At 43.6% G+C, this 18,952-nt stretch overlaps 1 protein-coding gene and 1 long non-coding RNA gene across 2 annotated transcripts; one reads left to right on the top strand and one right to left on the bottom strand.

Annotated features, from left to right (window-relative positions):
* The first annotated feature begins 229 nt into the window (after positions 1-229).
* LHCGR (luteinizing hormone/choriogonadotropin receptor) lies at positions 230-14,725 on the top strand. The gene is made up of 9 exons (XM_056357833.1): positions 230-301; positions 2,156-2,230; positions 2,740-2,814; positions 2,917-2,994; positions 5,718-5,786; positions 6,458-6,532; positions 7,773-7,958; positions 10,550-10,630; positions 13,226-14,725. The coding sequence occupies exons 1-9, from the start codon at positions 237-239 to the stop codon at positions 14,370-14,372; spliced, it is 1,851 nt and encodes a 616-aa protein (XP_056213808.1). The 5' UTR covers positions 230-236; the 3' UTR covers positions 14,373-14,725.
* Positions 14,726-14,865: 140 nt separating this feature from the next.
* Positions 14,866-18,859, bottom strand: LOC130157849 (uncharacterized). Its single transcript, XR_008825060.1, has 3 exons — positions 18,747-18,859; positions 16,057-16,192; positions 14,866-15,765 (listed from the first exon to the last, which is right to left on the bottom strand). It is a non-coding gene; the product is annotated as an uncharacterized LOC130157849 (long non-coding RNA).
* Between the last annotated feature and the right edge of the window lie 93 nt (positions 18,860-18,952).

The raw sequence follows: 18,952 nt of genomic DNA on the forward strand, positions 1-18,952 counted from the left end.
GAATTCCCTTTTGCCAGGACAGCAAAAGGCTGGTCTCTCTCAAACCCAGCTGGCACCGGCCCTCAGGATGCACGAGATGAGGCAGGGCCACCAATGCCAAACAAAATTGGTAGGGGGAGGGCCAAACAGCTAAGGATTAAAAAAAAAGGGAAATACGAAGGGGAAAGTTGATTTCTGGTACCTTTTCTGCTAACGTATTGCTTTGTGTCTGCCTTTTTCATTACAGTGAAATCGCTATGAGCGACTCCCTGGAGAGAATTGAAGCGGGCGCATTTGACAGCCTTCCCACTTTGTCTGAAATGTAAGCATCAGTTAAAAAAAAAAAAAAAAAGTCATCCATATAGTGATTTAGGATCATTAAGGAGTGAACAGTCTGCAGAGAAGTGTTCTTGGACCAAATCTTTCTCTATTACTTCAGTTGGCTTTGGTTTAGATCTGTGATGAGAAACATTTCTCTCCAAAGTACCATATGAAATAGCGAGCACTCTGTAAGATCTAGCCTTGGAGATCTAAATCATGCAGAGACATCCAAGCGTAGAAAGTCCCAGTGCTTTCAGTGAGCTCAACGGCGGGAGCAGAGCTCTGCATCTACTTCTGCCAGCACTGCCAAGCTTTCTGAGCAGGGAAATAATTCAAGATGACAACAGATGAGAAAAATCTTCCTTTTTGAAGATGCAGTTTTCAAAGTCCTACAGTATTTAAATACAGCTGCTTAGTATGCATAGCTCTTCTTTCGAGCACTAAAATATTACTCAAACAGAACATGTACTGATTTAAGCTTGACCTGCATAGCACAGGCATCTGAGAGAGAGAGTTAGAAGTAATGACTAGGAGAATGCTCTGAAGTATTTAGTGAAATTGGAAACTATAAATCCGATTCAATATCTCATTACTGCCTTTTTCACATAGCATGATCAGCGAGTGGCTTACAAATGGTGCAACTGAGTGAAGACAAATCCATCTCCTTTTTCTCTTATGTGTGAACTCCATTGAAGCCAGTTATTCACATAAGCAAGAGATGCAGATTTGTCCACCTCTGACCGGGTCCAGCTTCCACTAGAATCAATAGTGGGTTTAGGGAAGGAATAAAAGATCTGACCCCATGAATTCATCTACAGTTTATGGATAGCTTGTCATTTGCTTGTCCTCCTAACCCGAAAAGCTAAGCAAGACCGTTGAAAAGCTACAGAAGCAGCAAGAAAACTGGTTTGAACCTTGAATGCTCCACATGCCTCCCACTGCAAGGGCTTGTTGTCCCAAGCTGCGCTCAAGGCCGCTCCCAGTAGGTGGTCAGGGTAGGTGGGGGTCAACGGCACTCTTGAATTTGACCTCTTGTTGCAATTTCATGTGCTATAACCTTTGAATCTTGTAAATTATGCATAGGGAGGTACCTGGGCTATGGCTGTTGGCCTTTTATGCAAACATATAGGGGTGCAGTAGACTGCATAGCTGCAGAAAGTGCTCCTTAATTGAGAGGGTCTGCCCATCGTTGAGCGACCACTAGCAAACGGTATTTCTCACACACTGATGTCCATCTCCCAGTTTCTGCAGACCTAAGCAGGCATCTGGTGCTACTAGCCACTGCTCTAAAGAAGTCCACGGTGCTCTAAAGGTGAAACCAGATGGGGAACTGCTTTTCCCGGCTAGGTAGAGCATCAGTAAGACAATGGGCACAAGGGATGAGCCAAAAGGGTCTGACCACAGTGCTCCTTGCTCAGCCCCACTTCCCAGCCCACCTGCTGGAGGCACAGCCGTGGTGGCAGCACGCTCGCGCCCCTGAGCCCCTGCAGTAAAGCAGAAGCTCACTGCATCAGGCACGCCACGAGCCCACAACGCGTATCCCAAAGAACAGCAGACAACAGCAAACTGCTAATTCCCACCAGTGGCAGGGATATCCAGTCCAGGTCATCTCAGCTCAGCGAACCACAAGAATCCGAGAGCTGTTACCTTGTCGGCTACCTAACAAGGGCAGGCCATTTGTATTAGCAATAGTGCCTGGAAACGCCCACGTGGTATACTTGTAGAAAGGACAGCCTTCTGCCCTATCCATATTCTATGCTTGACTGTTTTCTGACAAAGCCAATCGCAAGCAGAATTCAGGACCCTCCCAAATGTAGACCTGTTATAATACTGAAATATTTTTCCCTCATTACAGATTAATCCTGAACACGAAAAATCTGTTACACATTGAGGACGGAGCGTTCAGAAACCTTCCAAGGCTAAAGTACTTGTAAGAAAGAGTTCTGTTTCTTTTCAGGGTTTCGGTTTTTTCCCCCTCTAAAGGAGGAAAGTATAAGGAAAAAAGCTTTTCACACATGACAGTACGGTAGAAATACATACAGCATTTACAGTAGCTTTAACGTGCAGTTAAATAGTGAGGTCTTTCAATAGGCAAGAAAATAAAGAAGCTAAGTAGGGCAGTAATGGACAAAACAGTAGTAAAGTCTGCAAATTAGTTCTGGTAATGGTTTGTGTCTAGAATAAAGCTTTCAGAAAAGGTAACTTTTGCAAAAGGGGTAACTAAAAATCTCTTCTTTGTGCTTAATGTAGAAAGAACAGACACTGCTTCTCCAGGACACTGCTTGAGGCTGCTACAAAACTTAATTTTTACAGGCCTTACACAAACATACTTAAAAATTCACTCACCTTTTAAGGCACTGTTCAACTCATAGCTTCCGAGCTGGCTTCTTGTTGCATCCACCCTTTTCTCCTGTAAATAGGAATTATGCTTTTCTCTAGGAGCATCTGTAACACTGGAATAAGACAATTTCCAGACCTGACACAGATCTTCTCATTAGAAGCTCATTTTATTTTGTAAGTAGAGACCCAGCCTAACCCAGCTCTAAGTCTTTTCCATCTTGTTCCTGGATCACTGACAAAAAGATTTATTTATGTTTTTTTTCCCCCCTCCTGAAGGGAGCTCTGTGATAACTTGCGTATGACAACTATACCGCAGAATGCTTTCCAGGGGATGAACAACGAATCGCTGACGCTGTGAGTAAAATAATCCTAGCTCCAGTTCCGTCCAGGAGGATAACGCTTCTGCTGGAGGGAAGCAGGCTGACTTTGTAAAAATCTTGAAATTAAGCCCCATACAATATATGTCTGTATTGTGAGTTAAATTTGAGAGCTTAGGAAACAGAGGGGTATCCTTCAAGCTAATGAGCAGGGGGTTATCCAGAAGCTAACTTCACTTGGGAAAGAAAACAGGAAGAGGAATCCAAACCTTCATCTTTCATGCAATGTTATTTTTAAAAAATACCATCCACAGGACAAAAAACTCCAAGATCTGCGGCTGCTGCAGGGCAAAGTTGCTCCTCTTCCCTGAGGGATGTCGGTTTTGAAACAGTGCTTGCAGGGACCAGCCAGGCTGATGCTCCTGAGCTTCAGCTGTACCGGGTCCCCCTGAAGAGGAGGAAGAGAAGCAATCGATATGAAGCAGCAATGCTTGGTCTTACCCCCACTTCTTCTGACTCAGCTTACGGTGATTCCCGTGAGTCTCCGCACCCACAACTTTCCTTTTAGCAAACTGTGGATTCGTCGCTGCAGCCGCCTGTGCAACAGGTGGGTGCGATGCCAGGCGAGACACCCCCTGTGGAAGACAAAAAGCAGCAGGAAGCCAAGGTGAAGTGTCACCTGCCATCAGAGCACAAACTATGTACGGACCTTGCAGTAGCCTTGTCCTCCCAGAAACTTCCACGGAGAAGGGCTGAAATAAATAAAAAAAAAAAAATAAAAAAAGTCACGGGCTGAGCCTTTCTGCACGATACGGCTGAAATCCAAGTCCCCCCGAGAAGGAAGGGCCAGCCGAGCCACCGAGGGCAGCAGCAGCCACCTGCTTCGCGTGGTGGCCACAGACACCCACGTGGTGGCCAGCAATGCCAACCTCTGCAGACCAGACTGATTTTTAAAAGGCAGCGCACACCCAGCTGGGGAGCCTTGCCTTGAGACAAGCATGTACCAGCCCCCCCCCCCACCCCCCGTGTAAAACTCTGTGAATATTTGCACCTACAAATTTGCTGTGCATGTGAGCAAGAACCGCAGCTGCCTGGATCGGGCTCATCATCAGGCTGATGTGCCAGCATGACTAATTGCAACAGACTTTATGCATTGACCAAAATCTTCTGAAACCATTAGAGGAACTGAGCATATATGGGACTGAAGACAACTCCTACGTGATGTTAAAGAGGAATCGCTTAGATGAGGGCATCATTTCATCCTATAAGCCTCTTCCCTACCAACAAGTTCTCAAAATAACTTCAGCAAATTATGCTTCTGCTAATAGCACACAAAAAAAATGAACATACAAGAGATGGACAAAGGTGCTTAAAATTTTTACCATAACCATAAAGTGTATTAAATGAGAGGGAGTCTAAGTCAGGAAACAGCCAACAGCCATTTTTTTTCCCATCCTTTTGTGACAGGGAGCTCACCGCAAGAAGAAAAGAATTATCTTATCAGCAGCTTCCTAATTGTAGAGCTACAAGTTAACTCCACCCCATGCGGTTAACTGTAATTAGCTGAAGTAATTCCTGTTGCTGCAGCACGGTCTGCTGAAACACAAGTAATCTATGAAGGTGTAAAGTCAGGCTGCAGTAATACTTTGCACTACAAATAGCTAATTTAGTCTTTCCAACAGTTAGTGTTTCATGAGGATGGGGAAGAAAAAAAAAAGAAAAAAAAAAAAATCAATCCTAGACGCCATCGTGGTTTTTAAGGAAGTCACCGATTTCAGCATTGCGCTGAGAGAGACTTCTCCTAGCAAACATAGCCAGGCTGCCCATGCTTCGGCTTTCCTTGGGAGCAGGTTCCATAGCTCCAGGTTCTGCTCTCCCAAAACCAAGTGAGAAAGCAACAAGAGAAATTTTGTTTGATTTATAAACTGCACCGAAGTTTCTGTTAGGGCTTAATATTAAGGAAAAAACACTATATACAAATTATTATATTGAAAGTATGTTGCAAAAAATGAACTTAATATCACAAATGGATTTTTCTCAGTCAAATCAGACCCACAGGTTAGATCTCCTAATGAAGGAAAAGAGCTGGACTTGCAGCGCAGCAGAGCCCAGCCTTTGGGTACCTGGCGCCAGGACGGGCAAATCAAGAACCCAGGGTGACAGCAAGTGTCCCTGTGCAGTACAGGGGACAGCAAGGCTTCCGCAGCACAACCCCAGCCTGGCAGCAGTACTTTGAGGAGCTGATCGCTCCCGGACTGCTGGATGATGCCTGACTCACCCCTGCCACTCTGCAAAGCTGTTCCTTGGGCTGCTGGAAAATGTGTCTGTCCAGGAGCATCTTCCAGGCTTTAGAGTCACTTTCCATCTGACGCTTCCCTAGCCCTTGCAATCTCCCATTTACATGTGCTGACACTGTAAAATCCAGGTTTTTGCCTGTGTGTCAGGAGCTTACCTGGAACTAATGTCTCATTTCTGGATCTCAGCTCGAGGTAGGCACAGGTGAGCCCCTCGGAGCAGGGAGCATCCATACGTAAGCAGAAGTTCTCCTCCACAGCTAAACAGGGAGGTGCTTAGGGAATGTAAGCTGCAGTTTTATCTTAATTTTAGAGTTAACGTAAGTCATGCAATAGTTAAATTTGTTCTTTATAAGCAGACCATCTAATTATTAAAATTAATGCAGCATTAAGATTTGAAAGCTGTAGTATGTAATCTCGTCTTTTCCAAATCTTTTTCCCTTATGCGTTTTTTTTTAATCCCCAGCAAATTGTATAAAAATGGATTTGAAGATATCCACAGCCATGCCTTCAACGGGACAAAGCTGAATCAATTGTGAGTATCTTTCCCCTCCTCGGTACTTTTTTTTTTTTTTTAACTAGTAAATAATAGTTCAAGTATAGCCAAAAGCTATTCCTTCAGCTTCACTGGCCATCTTGCATTTCCTGATACCTGTTAGAAAACTGCACGTTTCTGTGTCATGACTCAGTTGTTAATCCTGCAGCAATTACTGCTTTTCCTGAAACAGCATCCCTCAGGACGCTGCAGTTTTTAGGAGTAAAACTCATCATTTTTAATCAAATTTCATAAATCCTTAAACTTAGCAGCAATAGTAAAAGCCTGAAACCACAGCCCAAACTGAGGAGCCTACATTTTACGTCTGGAAACATCAATAGTTTTTAAATCACTCTCACACGCTCTGGGACAAGCCTCTTTGTTCTGGTGAAACTTTTGCTGCGTTTTTGTGCGCTGCTACTACAGCGAAGGAACCAGACTGGTTGTCCCTGGTTTAAGTCAGGAGAAATTGGAAATTATCAGAATTAAGCATAGACAATAATGGTCTGACAGCATCAGCAGAAGGAGAGGTGGCGTGAGAAATACCACCGCTCCCAGGTGAGGTATTGTAACAACCACCACTGAGGTGGGAGAAAGGATTGAAATACGGTAGGAAGAAGAAACCAGAAAAGGATTATTTTAAAATACAGAGTTAATGGTTGTTTCCACAGAATCCTGAAGGACAATAAGAACCTCAGGCGGATACACAACGATGCCCTGAGAGGGGCCACGGGGCCCGATGTCCTGTGAGTACCCACCGCTCAGTCACCTGGGCTTATAGGAACGGCGCTGTGCCACGCAGGCTGCGTCACCTCGGCAGACGCGGGCTTGCGGTCTGGAAGGAGACTTGATCTCCTCCCTTAGCTTGTAAAATGAGAACAGGTCAACCAAATGCCACGAAAATACAGGGCGGAAGGCTCAGTTCACACCGTGAGAAATGCATATCAGCTGGTTCGAGCGCTGGTATTGACCTCCGCCTCTTAGATATTTCAGCCTTTGCTTTATTTGTGTCAGATCCTCCTGATCCTGTTCCTGTGCCTTATTTTTTGACATCGCAAACTCACTTGTCTTTCAATAGGATGAGTTATGTTTTTACAATATATTATCTTAGAATTCGGTTATAAAAGTGAACTAGCTGATTGCATGCTATAAGTTTGTGCTGAATAAAACACAATATTATCATCCTCATGATTTATTAACCAAGTGCTTACTGGAGGGCTGCACTGGCTGTAACTCCATGCAATAAAATACAATGGGTAGTTCTATAAATAACACTCTGTGCTGCACATGCCATTTGAATCCTTTTATTGATACTTTACAGTACGTGGCATCACAAATACCACTGCCGCAGCCACAGCCTTTCGCCCCCGCCCCTGGGTTTAACAGCCTGATGCTGAAAATCCTCAGGCATGTTGATGGCCTTTCCTCACACAAACAGCCCCTCTGAAGTTACGCTAAGCTGAACTGCTTAAATTTGTCTTGGCAAGAACAATGGATTCTTTTACGTGTTATTAATTAATAACTATTTAATGAAAACACCTAGAACGGTCCTTCAGAACCAAGCAGAGCGCCAGGAGGGTGTCCTACCTGTTAGCTGGCTGGAGAGTCACATTTGCCCACTTGCCCTGGCCTAAAGAGCTGGCCCTCACTCCATTGTGGCTTTCTGAGCGGTCAGGGAATGTGGTGGGGGTTGGTTTCCCCAGGATTAAATGAGCACCTTGCCTCACTGGGGATCCTGGGCTACGGGGATGCTCTTATTCTGCTGCTCTGTAGTTTCACAGACCACGTTTCTGAGCTGGGTATCAGGTGCTGAAGGGGCTTTGCAGATTTAGACCTTGGTGAAGAACAGTTACCTACTGTCATGCTTTGGTGGTATTTTTATACCTATGAAAAGAAAAGAGGACAAGTTGCCGTTACCTGCTGTCATGCTTTGGTGGTATTTTTATACATACAAAAAGGAAAGAGAATGCTGTCTCTGTTTCACAGGGATATTTCTTCAACAGCGCTGGAGTCTCTGCCTAGTTACGGGCTCGAGGCCATTCAAGTCTTAAATGCAACGTCATCCTACTCGTTAAAGAGACTGCCACCGCTGGATAAATTCAGCAGTCTTCTGGGAGCCGTTCTAACGTACCCCAGCCACTGCTGTGCTTTTCGAAATCTAAGGACAGAAAAGTAAGTCTGAATAGCATGTAATTGTACTGCGGTACTTCAGAAGCTCCAAAATGGCAATTCTGCTTTATTCAGCTCATGAGATTTGACTGTCCTTACTCCCATTACAAGGAAGCTGTGTACACAGCAAGGCCAGAACAGATCTCTGCTAAAGCCAGCAAAGTTTTCCCCATTTATTTTAGAACAGAAACGGATCCCATCCTGTGCTCAGTATCTTTTAGCAGGAACATTATTCTACGTTTGCTTCAAGTTTATATTTTTCTTAGCATTAACAATTAAAAACCCTACTGGCATATGGAAGATAGATCTCCATCAATAGCATGTAACCCAAAAAAAAAAATAAAAATTAAACCCCCTTGTAACCTTTAGCTATGTAGCTTATTTAATGCAGGTGATAGGATGAGCTAGTAGAAAAGGCAGGCTTTCAATTACCCACCAAAATTAGGACCCGACAGAAGCCTCCAGAAAGAGGTTACTCAGTTTAGTTCCAGTCATTTCAGATAACAGACAGTATTGTTCTCCCCACAAATGGAAACAGCAGAACTTTGCGTCTGCTAATTTGGGGCAGTCAATCAGAGACAACTGGAGCTAATTTTTCAGCATTTTTCTTTGAAAGAAATCAACCTTCAGTTCACTTTAGGCAGCCAAAGCGACTCCAAATGAATTTAGCTGAAGCTCTGAGGATGCCTCTTCTCATCTGTCTCAAGTGAAGGCTACAGAAAAGACATACTGAGCTGTCTGAGTGAGAAGCCTGACCTGTGCCACTTGCATGCCATCGCATCAGGACTGCGTTGCAAAGGCAGGAGTAGAATCCAATCCTTTAAAATCAGGGGTGATGCTATGCTTCTCCGACTCCTTCATTCTCCTAAGTGGTTCCTCCTTCTGCAAGAACAGAGCAAAGATTCTACAGTCAAGGCTTTCCACTGCTACCGAACTCTGATTCGGTCCCAGATTATGTCTCTGAGCGTATTAAATGCAGAAGCAATTCTGGGACCAAAAAAAAAAAAAATTATTCATTGTAATGAAGATAACTATATGTATCTGATATTATATTAATTTTCAGGTGCTTGACTTTGCAACGTGATTGTGATCTATAAAAATAGGGTTGTTTTAGTGAGACACTTTCTTGTATTTAGTGACTGGTAGACTAGGAGGAAAAAAACCCCTGCAGATCAGGAAACTAGACTGCCTTTTAACTGGGGCATCAGCAGGGTTCTGAGCAGTGCTGCGTTAACCTGTCTGCACAGCCCTGGCCACTGGAAAAAAGGTAGAAGCAACAGGACGTTATCTTCTATATGACCAGCTACTACAAAGGAATGAGAGGCAGACCTCTGGCTGTTTTCCTTGTCCTCTAGTGATGGCAGCAGAAGCCCACGGAGACTGGAGACCTCACCTTCCCAGGTTACACAGGGAAGGGCCTTTGTGTGGTTATGCATTCTCATGGTCACGCAGCTGCAGCCTGTTTCTGTCTCCTTTTACCCCCTTCTGTTGTCCTGTCTTTATTCTACACAGTCATTCCACCCAGTTTTTGCTACCCCTGCCCCATACTCTATTCCATAGCACCTATAGACTGGACCCTCTCATCGGTGAGATAAGGTCACCAGGTCTTACTTACATCTGACCAGGCAAGCAGCATCACTGAAGTCAGCATGACAGACGTTAGGGAAATACAGTCCTCAGACCAAATATTCTTGAGATTTCTGGGGTACAGTTGTGTGCTCATTCCCCGAGCTGTGCAGGGGACGTGGAAGGTAGCATTCACTTCCCTGGACTTTCTCCCACTCGCCTGAATGTGGCAGGGGGGAAGCTGTTTATACCTTATCTTCAAAAAATTACCAAGAACAAACAACTTTGTTTCCGTGCTATTATGTATAACTAATCACACAGGTGCTTAGATTGGAATCTTATTTCTCTCATTATAGTTAAAACTTTCCATAAGCTTCCAGGTGTCTGATCCTCTTAAGAGCACACAAAAGAGCTTAGTGTTTTTGCTGGCTCTTTCTGCTGTCACAGCAACAAGGTCAGACGAAGCCATTTCCACTCACACCATTAGAGTGCCTGGCCCATACTTTCAAAGCCTCAAAACCAGAGATTTTGCCAAGTACGTCATCCTTCAACTCGTGCTTTTCAAATTGCTTTACTTCCAGCATGTAAAGTCTACCTCCAGATCCCAAACAGTTTTTAAAATAAGAGTGTCAGGCCAGCTCCCCAGCACTTGTTAACATGCATTCCTCTAAAAGCCAGCATAACCGCTACCGTTCACGCTGGTGGAGAATCTGCCCCACTTCAGTACAATTATTTCATAAGGCAAAACATGCCTTTTAATTCCAGCACAAGTTACTTCGCTGTAAGAAATACATCATAAACAATAACCGAGCTGAAAGACCATCCTTTTACCTGCCCTGAGGTACTGCCTGCTGTCACAGTATTTGAAGTCTTCTCCTCCCCACTTCCAGAGGTCTACGTGAACGTTCACACTGCCAGGAGGCCAACGCTGGCTTACCCTGCATGCCTGCAAAGACCACTTGCAGAGAAAATGGGAACTTGGCCAAAATCCAGACTGAAACTCAACTTGCTTTTCATCCTTCTTTCAGACAAAATTCCTTGCTTTCCATTTTTGACAACTTCTCCAAAGAGTGTGAAAGCAGCATGAGGAAACCAGCTAACGAAATATTGTAAGTACCTCTCTGCATACAGATGCTGCAAGCAGCAAATACAGACCTCCCCCTCCTGCTGTTCATGTGTTTTTTCTAGAACAGCATGTCTTTTGCTGCTGATTCAGTCACCTTTACAAGCTGCACAGTGGTAATTTTACTATCATTAAACCAAGACTTGTGATTTTGATGTTCAAAAGGAAAGGAAAAAAACCCATAAACTTATGAGCTTTACTCACTCCAGCTTCTCTTCTGAATCCTTGAAAGACTTTCAAAACAGTGATTAAATATTTAAGAAAGTTAACGGCCTACATGGAGACTTTTCATGCTCCGAGATAATTGCAGTTGTTTGTGTGATTCAAAGAGGAGCTGCTACTGTTAATATTTTTTTGCCTACAGAAAAGCTAATTAGAAGTCTGTGTGTCAGCAGTTTGCCATGGTTGAAATAAAGCCCCCAAGTTAGAAGTGTAATGACCCCATGCAATTGGTTTACCTCTTCTAAACGTGCCTTTCTGTATCGTCACAGTCCTGCGTGACAGCATTCAGCAGGACAGTGAGAGAGGCTGACATCAAAACCGTTGCATTGGCCATGCTGCATGACACTGACTCCAAACCAGTATTAAATGGAGAAGTTTACGTATTTCCTGCTGTTCATCCCCCTACAGCTAAACGGGAGAGTCTCTGACGTGGGGTCAGAGCATTGTAAAGTCTAGAAAAAACAAGATTCTGGTCACAAAATTCCAGAGAGCTAAGTACAGCTGAAATGTGATTGATTCATTGAAATATGAACAAGATTACTTTGTGGGGCATCATCTTGTTTGCTGGGTGGTGAGGCCTCCTGAACTTGCAGTTTGTGGGGTTTTTTTGCCTTTTGTAAAGCAGCAGCTCCCTTGATTCTCTTGTCACCATTTCTCATTTGCTGCCTGCCTGCAGCTCCTCCGAGGGCCTCACTTTGACAGTCCTGTCTGCTCCACTCCTAACTGCAAAACTGAAGCACTTCAGGACTACAAAAAGGCAAAGTGCAACCAGTCAACTAGATCAAGAATATATTGCCTCTATCGGGGGTGGCTTTGGGGAGAAGCAAGGTGAGGCAAGGAGGTAAACACAGAGCATTAGAGCACATCATAAAGGCAAGTGAAGTGACACCCCAGTGAGGAATATCATCACGCAAATCGCCAGTGCCTACACTGGAGTAATCCCCTTGCTTTGGGGATTAGCATGTTGCACTCCTACCACACATTTAATAGTCTGTCCAGTCTATTGGCTCCTGAAGCTTTTTGCTTTGGTAAATCCCAGTCCCAGCAACTCTTTTAGCAGACATTGTATTTAAGCAAACGGAAGGTCATGATGCATGCTGAACAGCTGCAAGTTGCAGAGTTTGGGAACCACAGCAGAAATCAGCTGAAAGTCCTAAGATCTTATTAGGAAAAAAAAAAAAAAAAAACCAACCACAAAAATACCAAAATATTCCAGCTTGTAAACATGCTGTCATGTACATAGCCTCTCAGAAAATCACAATAATTTTTTATTTATAAATAGCGTCAAACATCTTCCCTGCTCTTCCAGTTTAAGCCAGGCAAGTAAAAGCAAGATACTGGGCAGTTTTTTATGTAAAGAAAGAGAATGACAACACTGGGAAGTCATTTGCCCAACAGGAAGAGCTGAAAAGCAGCTCAGCTTCACTTGCCAGTTAAGACCCTGCTCCAGAAGGATAGTTGAATGTACATGCTTCAGTAGATGTCAACAGTTAAGTGTGTATTTAAGTGGCCACAAAGCTACTGGTGCTCTGAAGAGTTGTCCTCCATAGAGATGCTTTCCCGGTCTCCCAGTGCAGACAGTGTTTGCCCACCAGACGCTCACAGTCAGGATGGCTGGGTAGCTGTGAAATATTTCTGACAGGGAATGAAAAGGGATAATGTTTGCTTTTAAAACACTTTTTTTTGTAGGCTTATCTCCACACTACTGATGACCTACAGATTATAGAGGTCTATTTTAAACATCTAAAACATCTATAATTAGGCATTGGGTCCAGTCTAAACTTAATGTATTCCTATCCATCAACATTATCTAGTTAACCGTGCACTTCCTGTGCCTTGCTTTATAATACTGCGAACATCAAATTCCTCAGCACTTCAATCATATGTAGTCTCAGGGCTTTGGTCGCTAAGTGGCTTTCCTAAGGGAGGTAAGGGTTCACAGTCAATCCTTCAGTTATTTTAGTTTGGCTTCTATAACTGATAAACCTATATGCATCAAACCTAGAATTCATCAATTTGAGTGTTGCTACAGTTTGAACTGCAGTCTGCTGGCAGCATGAGAACAATGGCTCGCTTACAAGGCAATCAAGATAAAGTACTTACTTGTAAGTAAGTTGCATAAGAAAGCATTCCCATGGATGCAACTAGGGTCCTGCTGCTCTCCAAGGCTGCTCCCCAAATTAAAAAGCATCCTAACAAGGCTTCATTATATGTAACCAACCTGTAGAAACACCCGTAAGAAGTAACTGTTTTTAACACAACTGTTACCTGTTGTATTTTGCAAAAGAGTGGGAGCAGCATGTAACAAATAGTTCACTTTATTTGTGGGGGTGGGTATTTGTTTGTTGGTTTTTTTTAGTTACAGAGATGACTCTTACAACGCATCACCGCGGTCAGCAGAAAATAGCATGTACCCGTTTGCAACAGGTGAAGAAAACTCTCCATACAGCTACTCAGCCATTTTCTATGACAGCGAAATGGCAGACTTCAATTTTGAGTATGACTTTTGTCATCCTAAAGTACTCACATGCACTCCGGAACCAGATGCATTTAATCCCTGTGAAGACATCCTGGGATACAGCTTTCTCCGAGTCCTGATCTGGTTTATAAACATCCTGGCCATTGCTGGCAATTTCACTGTTCTCCTCGTTCTGATAACGAGCCATTACAAGCTGACAGTTCCTCGCTTCCTCATGTGCAACCTCTCCTTCGCTGATTTTTGCATGGGGCTTTATCTGCTGCTCATCGCTTCTGTCGATGCCCAGACGAGCGGTCAGTACTACAACCATGCCATAGACTGGCAAACAGGCAGCGGCTGCAGCACTGCCGGCTTTTTCACCGTGTTTGCAAGCGAGCTCTCCGTGTACACGCTGACGGTGATCACTATAGAAAGGTGGCACACGATCACCTACGCCATGCAGCTGGATCGAAAGCTACGACTGAGGCATGCCGTGCCCATCATGCTCGGTGGCTGGATATTCTCCATTTTAATAGCAGTGCTGCCTCTCCTGGGGGTCAGCAGTTACATGAAGGTCAGCATTTGCCTGCCCATGGATATTGAAACGGGTCTTTCCCAAGCCTACATACTGCTGATCTTAGTGCTGAATGTCATTGCCTTCATTGTCATTTGTGCTTGCTACATTAAGATTTATATAGCTGTTCAGAATCCAGAGCTGGTAGCTGCCAATAAAGATACCAAGGTCGCCAAGAGAATGGCGGTACTGATCTTCACTGATTTTACTTGCATGGCCCCCATCTCCTTTTTTGCCATATCCGCTGCCTTTAAAGTACCCCTTATCACCGTGACAAACTCCAAGATCTTGCTGGTTTTATTTTACCCCGTCAACTCCTGCGCAAACCCATTCCTCTACGCAATTTTCACCAAAGCATTTCGAAGGGATTTCTTTCTGCTGATGAGCAAGCTCGGTTGCTGTAAGAGCCGAGCAGAGCTTTACAAGGTGAACTATTTCTCTGCTTATACCTCCAACTGCAAGAATGGCAGCTGAGCCACAGCCCCCAGCAAAGCCTCGCAAGCACTGCTGCTCTTGTCAGCCTTAGAGAAGCCGTACCTGCAGTATGAGACAAGCCCTACAATGAAAATTAAACTGGAGCACCAGTAGATGTGGCACTTTGCAAGGCCAGTTTTCATTATTGTAATGACTAGGGATTCTTTTATAATATCTTGAGCATTTCACAATAAATAAAAAAGCCAATCAATAACTCTCATGCAACATAATACTTTGAACATCAGAACAGTTATTTTATCTTTTCTTCTTTCATAACAGTAGGCATGGAAGGTGACTATTAGGCAAAACTCTTCTTTGGGGGGAACCAGAGCAGCCCAGGAATAGTCAAGGTGCTCTTGAAGTTAACAGGTACTGAAGTTAACAGTGATTGCAGTCTAGCTCCTTTTTCTCCAGATCTGCTCCCCTGGAGTATTTAAAGCCTGTCTGTTACCTTTCATGCCTTGTTTTTCCATTCCTATCAGCTGTGCTGGCATTGTTGGGTTAAAGAAAGGGGCACTAAACTAGATGCCTCCCTTCATTTCATCAGCAGAAAATTCCAATTACATAGCCACCTACACCCAGTTAAAAGTGTTCAAGCAGCAGGTTGTAAAGATGTCACCAAGGCGAAAAGTTTGCTTGAACCTTTGTTACTAGCAATTTTGCAGTTTACATCAGATCTCAGTCTGAGCTGGTAGGTAATTTACTTTTTAAAAAAATGAACCCACGCACAACCATGTACGATCTGGAAATCACAAGAGTTGCAATAGCTGTAAGATACCTCCTGCTGCACACAGGACTGTATTTTGTATCATACGTGCGCACACACAAGTCATGTAAGCTGTAAAGGCTCCCTCTCGGCAGTGGAATAGCTGCTCCCTGCCAGGCAGGTAAGCGCTGCCTTGTTTTCTCTCCAGGGACAGTCTCTTGCATCCTTTTCATCTGTCCACTCTCTGGCATCACCAGAGCCAGCAGCATTCAGGATGCACTGAGGACTCCTCAGCACTCACAGTCCAACTCCATTCCCAGCTGATGAAGCAGAGTAGTTACTTTTTAGTGCCTGTTACTTTTCCCATTAAAAAAAAATATCTATCTTTTCTTTCACTACGCATTGCCTGATGGTAAGGAGATCCAGATTCACAGCTGTGTTCCTATTTTAAGTAAAAATTGAGTGTTGCTTTGTTATTGCAGCATATCTGCAACAAATAAGCTATCAACCTTATGCCACCATGAGCCAACACCACATGATCTAGAAGCGGGAGATTCAGATGTGTGAGCACTTACCTGCATCATACAGGCCAAACAATCTGTACTGGGTGACAAGCTGCAGATTGCCCGGAATGCCAGGCCGGATCCCTGTGGAAGCCTGCCCCAGGCGCATTCTGCACTGCCTGGTCTTCTGAAAACGAGGCACTTAGTTATTGAAAGTTCACAGTCCTGTGAGCAAAACAGATGGAAAAGCTGCAGACTGAAAATCAAGCTTACTCTTAGGTTGCTTATCTTTGACAGGTTGGTTACATTGCCTTTGATGGGAGGAACATGTGAGTGCGTATGTTCCATCAAACCAATGTGGTAGCACGAGACCTACATGTGGCAGTTTATGGTTCACAGAAGGTAAAGCAAACAGGTTTTATTTGGGCTTGTGCTCAAAATTTTAGCATCTTAGATCACATTCTGTATGTAATACTGTATCTGAAGACAGATCCTCAGCTGGTATAAGACACGCCTCCCTTGCGCTCCATGGAGCAGTGCAGTTGTAAAATCTGTGCTTACTCCGGAACAGTCACAGCCTAATAGTTCTTGATGGCCACCAAAAGTGCAGACTGTGATACATAAGAAAAATCTATTATTGCAATCGCTTTAAACTTTTTACATGCTGCTTCTCAAATGAGTCCTTTGCTTTCAAGTCTGCGACAGCAATAAACTATTCTGCGTTCCAAAGCACGCCTCTTATTGCTAAAATGCTGACTGCAAATTAGATTTGCTTCACATTAATGAAAGTGATTCTTTGTACAGTGACTGGTTTATCATTAGCTTATAATTGTATTAATTAGAAATAACATAATTGTCTTAATTAAAAATAACATCTCTGACCCTTTCTTATCTTCAGCTTAATGCCATGAGTTCAATCAGTATAAAAGCTGATCTCAGCATAGCTGTACTCACGAGCAGTTTGCACACATTGGGAACAAAGCAAGATCGAAAACAGAGGAGACTGTTAAAGCTCTATGGTTTAGCAATGAATAAAAATTCCATATGATGCATTTTGTACACTTTACACACACCAGCTCCTGAGCTCAGCAGATAAGCAAGTGGGACTACTGTAGGTTACCTAACTATAATAAAAGCTAAAGACACGGGGCGGGGCAGCGGCAGGAATCAAGTAATAAAAATAAATCTACCTGGCCTAAGGCTTCTCCATCTCAAAACTGCTTTTTGAGACTTGTTTCTTTGCACAGCACATGGAGGAATCCTGCATATAATTTAGGACACGGCAAAACAGTGTCCTGAGTGGCCACTAACTGATTTTCTTACACTATGTGTCAACAGGACAAGAGCTTGCAAGCACACCCTTCCTGTCCACCTACCACATAGTAGTATCAGGAAACTAAATAGCGACAACTGACAGTACCTGCCTTACAATGCTGCTTAGGTAACAGCAAAGACGTATGACAGCTGTGGGGATTGTACCTGCTGTAAGTTGAGTGAAATCTACCATTTAGAAAATAACTAGCAATTAAAAAAAACACCACCATACACACAAATCCCACAAACAACAGATACAGTTTATGTACTTTGAATTTTTCTACGCAGAAGTAAGCAAACAAGTAAAAGCAACACTATTAAAGATTTAGATTCATGCTAAAGCTTCTCATACAAGTTACACGCGTTATTCTGTCTCATTATTTTTGGTAAACTTACATTTTCCGGTGTAAAGTTTTAGACAGCCATTTACTGAAGCATCTTTGATGGCCATAACTGGTATTACACATCTCTTCCCACCACATCTGCAGCAATGTGTTTGCTAAACTACGAAGCAGCTGCAATCAAAAGCATTCCTATATAAACCATTCAGATCAAAAGCACTCTGATCTGATTACTGCTCAAATCGTAGGCTACAGTAATTAGTAAAACTGAGCTTACATTTTAATGAGAAACACTTTTTTCCAGTATAAAAATTCCTGCCTTCAGATATATTTAGTTGTGTCTTATTCAAAGCTGTCTTTGCTAATGTTCATTCAAGAACACTGGAAACAAGTAGGGCAATTCTGGTATGCGCAGACAGAAGACAGCGGAAGTCGGTCCTGCTGCAGGAGTCCAAATAGCCCATAGCTCTGGACCGGGAAAACCACTGCAAGCATTCTCAAGGAGTATCTGCATGTAGTTTGGAAGGAGCCAGAAGATTTGCAGATTATTAATTCAGAAGCCATTTTCTCAAACATGGGAAGGGTTGAGATAGCAAGAGCAAAACCCTACTCTAATCCCCAAAGCTTCAGTATTTAATAGCTCAGGAAGGCACTGGGTGTAGCCCACCTTCAGGTTCCTTCATACCAAGAAGGTGCTGGGTTAGAAAAAACAACTACATCAAAACCCAGGGGGTGCTGGATGGCATGGCTAAGCCATCTTCAGCATCCCTTTCGATGCAGGTCAGCTTTGACCAGCAGTAACAGCCAGCTGTGCCTACTGTCTGCAAAGCTTCAGGAGGAAAGATGGCAAACAGTCCTTTCAGATTTTAATTGCTGACAGTGCACCTGATTTGTGAAGAAGCAAAAGAGGATGAAAAACACCACCAGTGGCCAACCCATAAAACTTGCAAGAAGTTTGGGAAGGAAGAGACCAGTGTTAAAAAATACTTCCAGTCCCAAACGTGCAGCCTATATAACCAGTATCATATGTCAACTGCACAGAGGTTGCAGCAAGCTGTCAAAAATTAACTTGCAAAACTCTAAAGCATAAACAATGTTTCAAGAATGGAATAAAAAGACAGACAATGCTAACTGGTAGAAAGTATGTAATAAGTATGAATTACTAAAGTGTAGAAGACATGGGGGGGGGGGGGGATTCCTACTCTAATACTTTTATCTCACACATCTCTGCACCTATTCGCACCGAAATGAGGCCTGAAAAGGAACAGAGAGACAGGAGATGGGCCATTATAAGGACACTCAGAGTTCTGACCCCTCACCTTTCATGTGGAGGCAGTCTTTTTAACACCACAAACAGATAAAGCTAGAGGGAAAAGCTGCCCATCCTTAAAACGAGCTAAAAATTAGGTACTCTTTAGCCACTTCATTTTACAGTGACTACCAAAACCAAGTCCTGCTCTCAGAAGCAACATTCAGAGCCCCCATGGTGCTGAGCAGATGGTGCACTTACAGTCACGTCCCATGGATTCCTGCGCCACTCTGCTTCTGCTTCCAGTCTTGTCTGAAGCATCACTGTACTGCCCAAGCTGAAGATGGTCCCACAGTTCATAACGTACACATTTATGGAGCATGAACACCTCGGAGCCTATGAGAAAGTGCTGAAATCTAAAGCCATCTATCATGTGGCAAAAGCTGCATTTCCTGTGCATTTCTGGG

Source organism: Falco biarmicus, chromosome 12 (assembly GCF_023638135.1).
Source record: "Falco biarmicus isolate bFalBia1 chromosome 12, bFalBia1.pri, whole genome shotgun sequence".
NCBI lineage: Eukaryota > Metazoa > Chordata > Aves > Falconiformes > Falconidae > Falco > Falco biarmicus.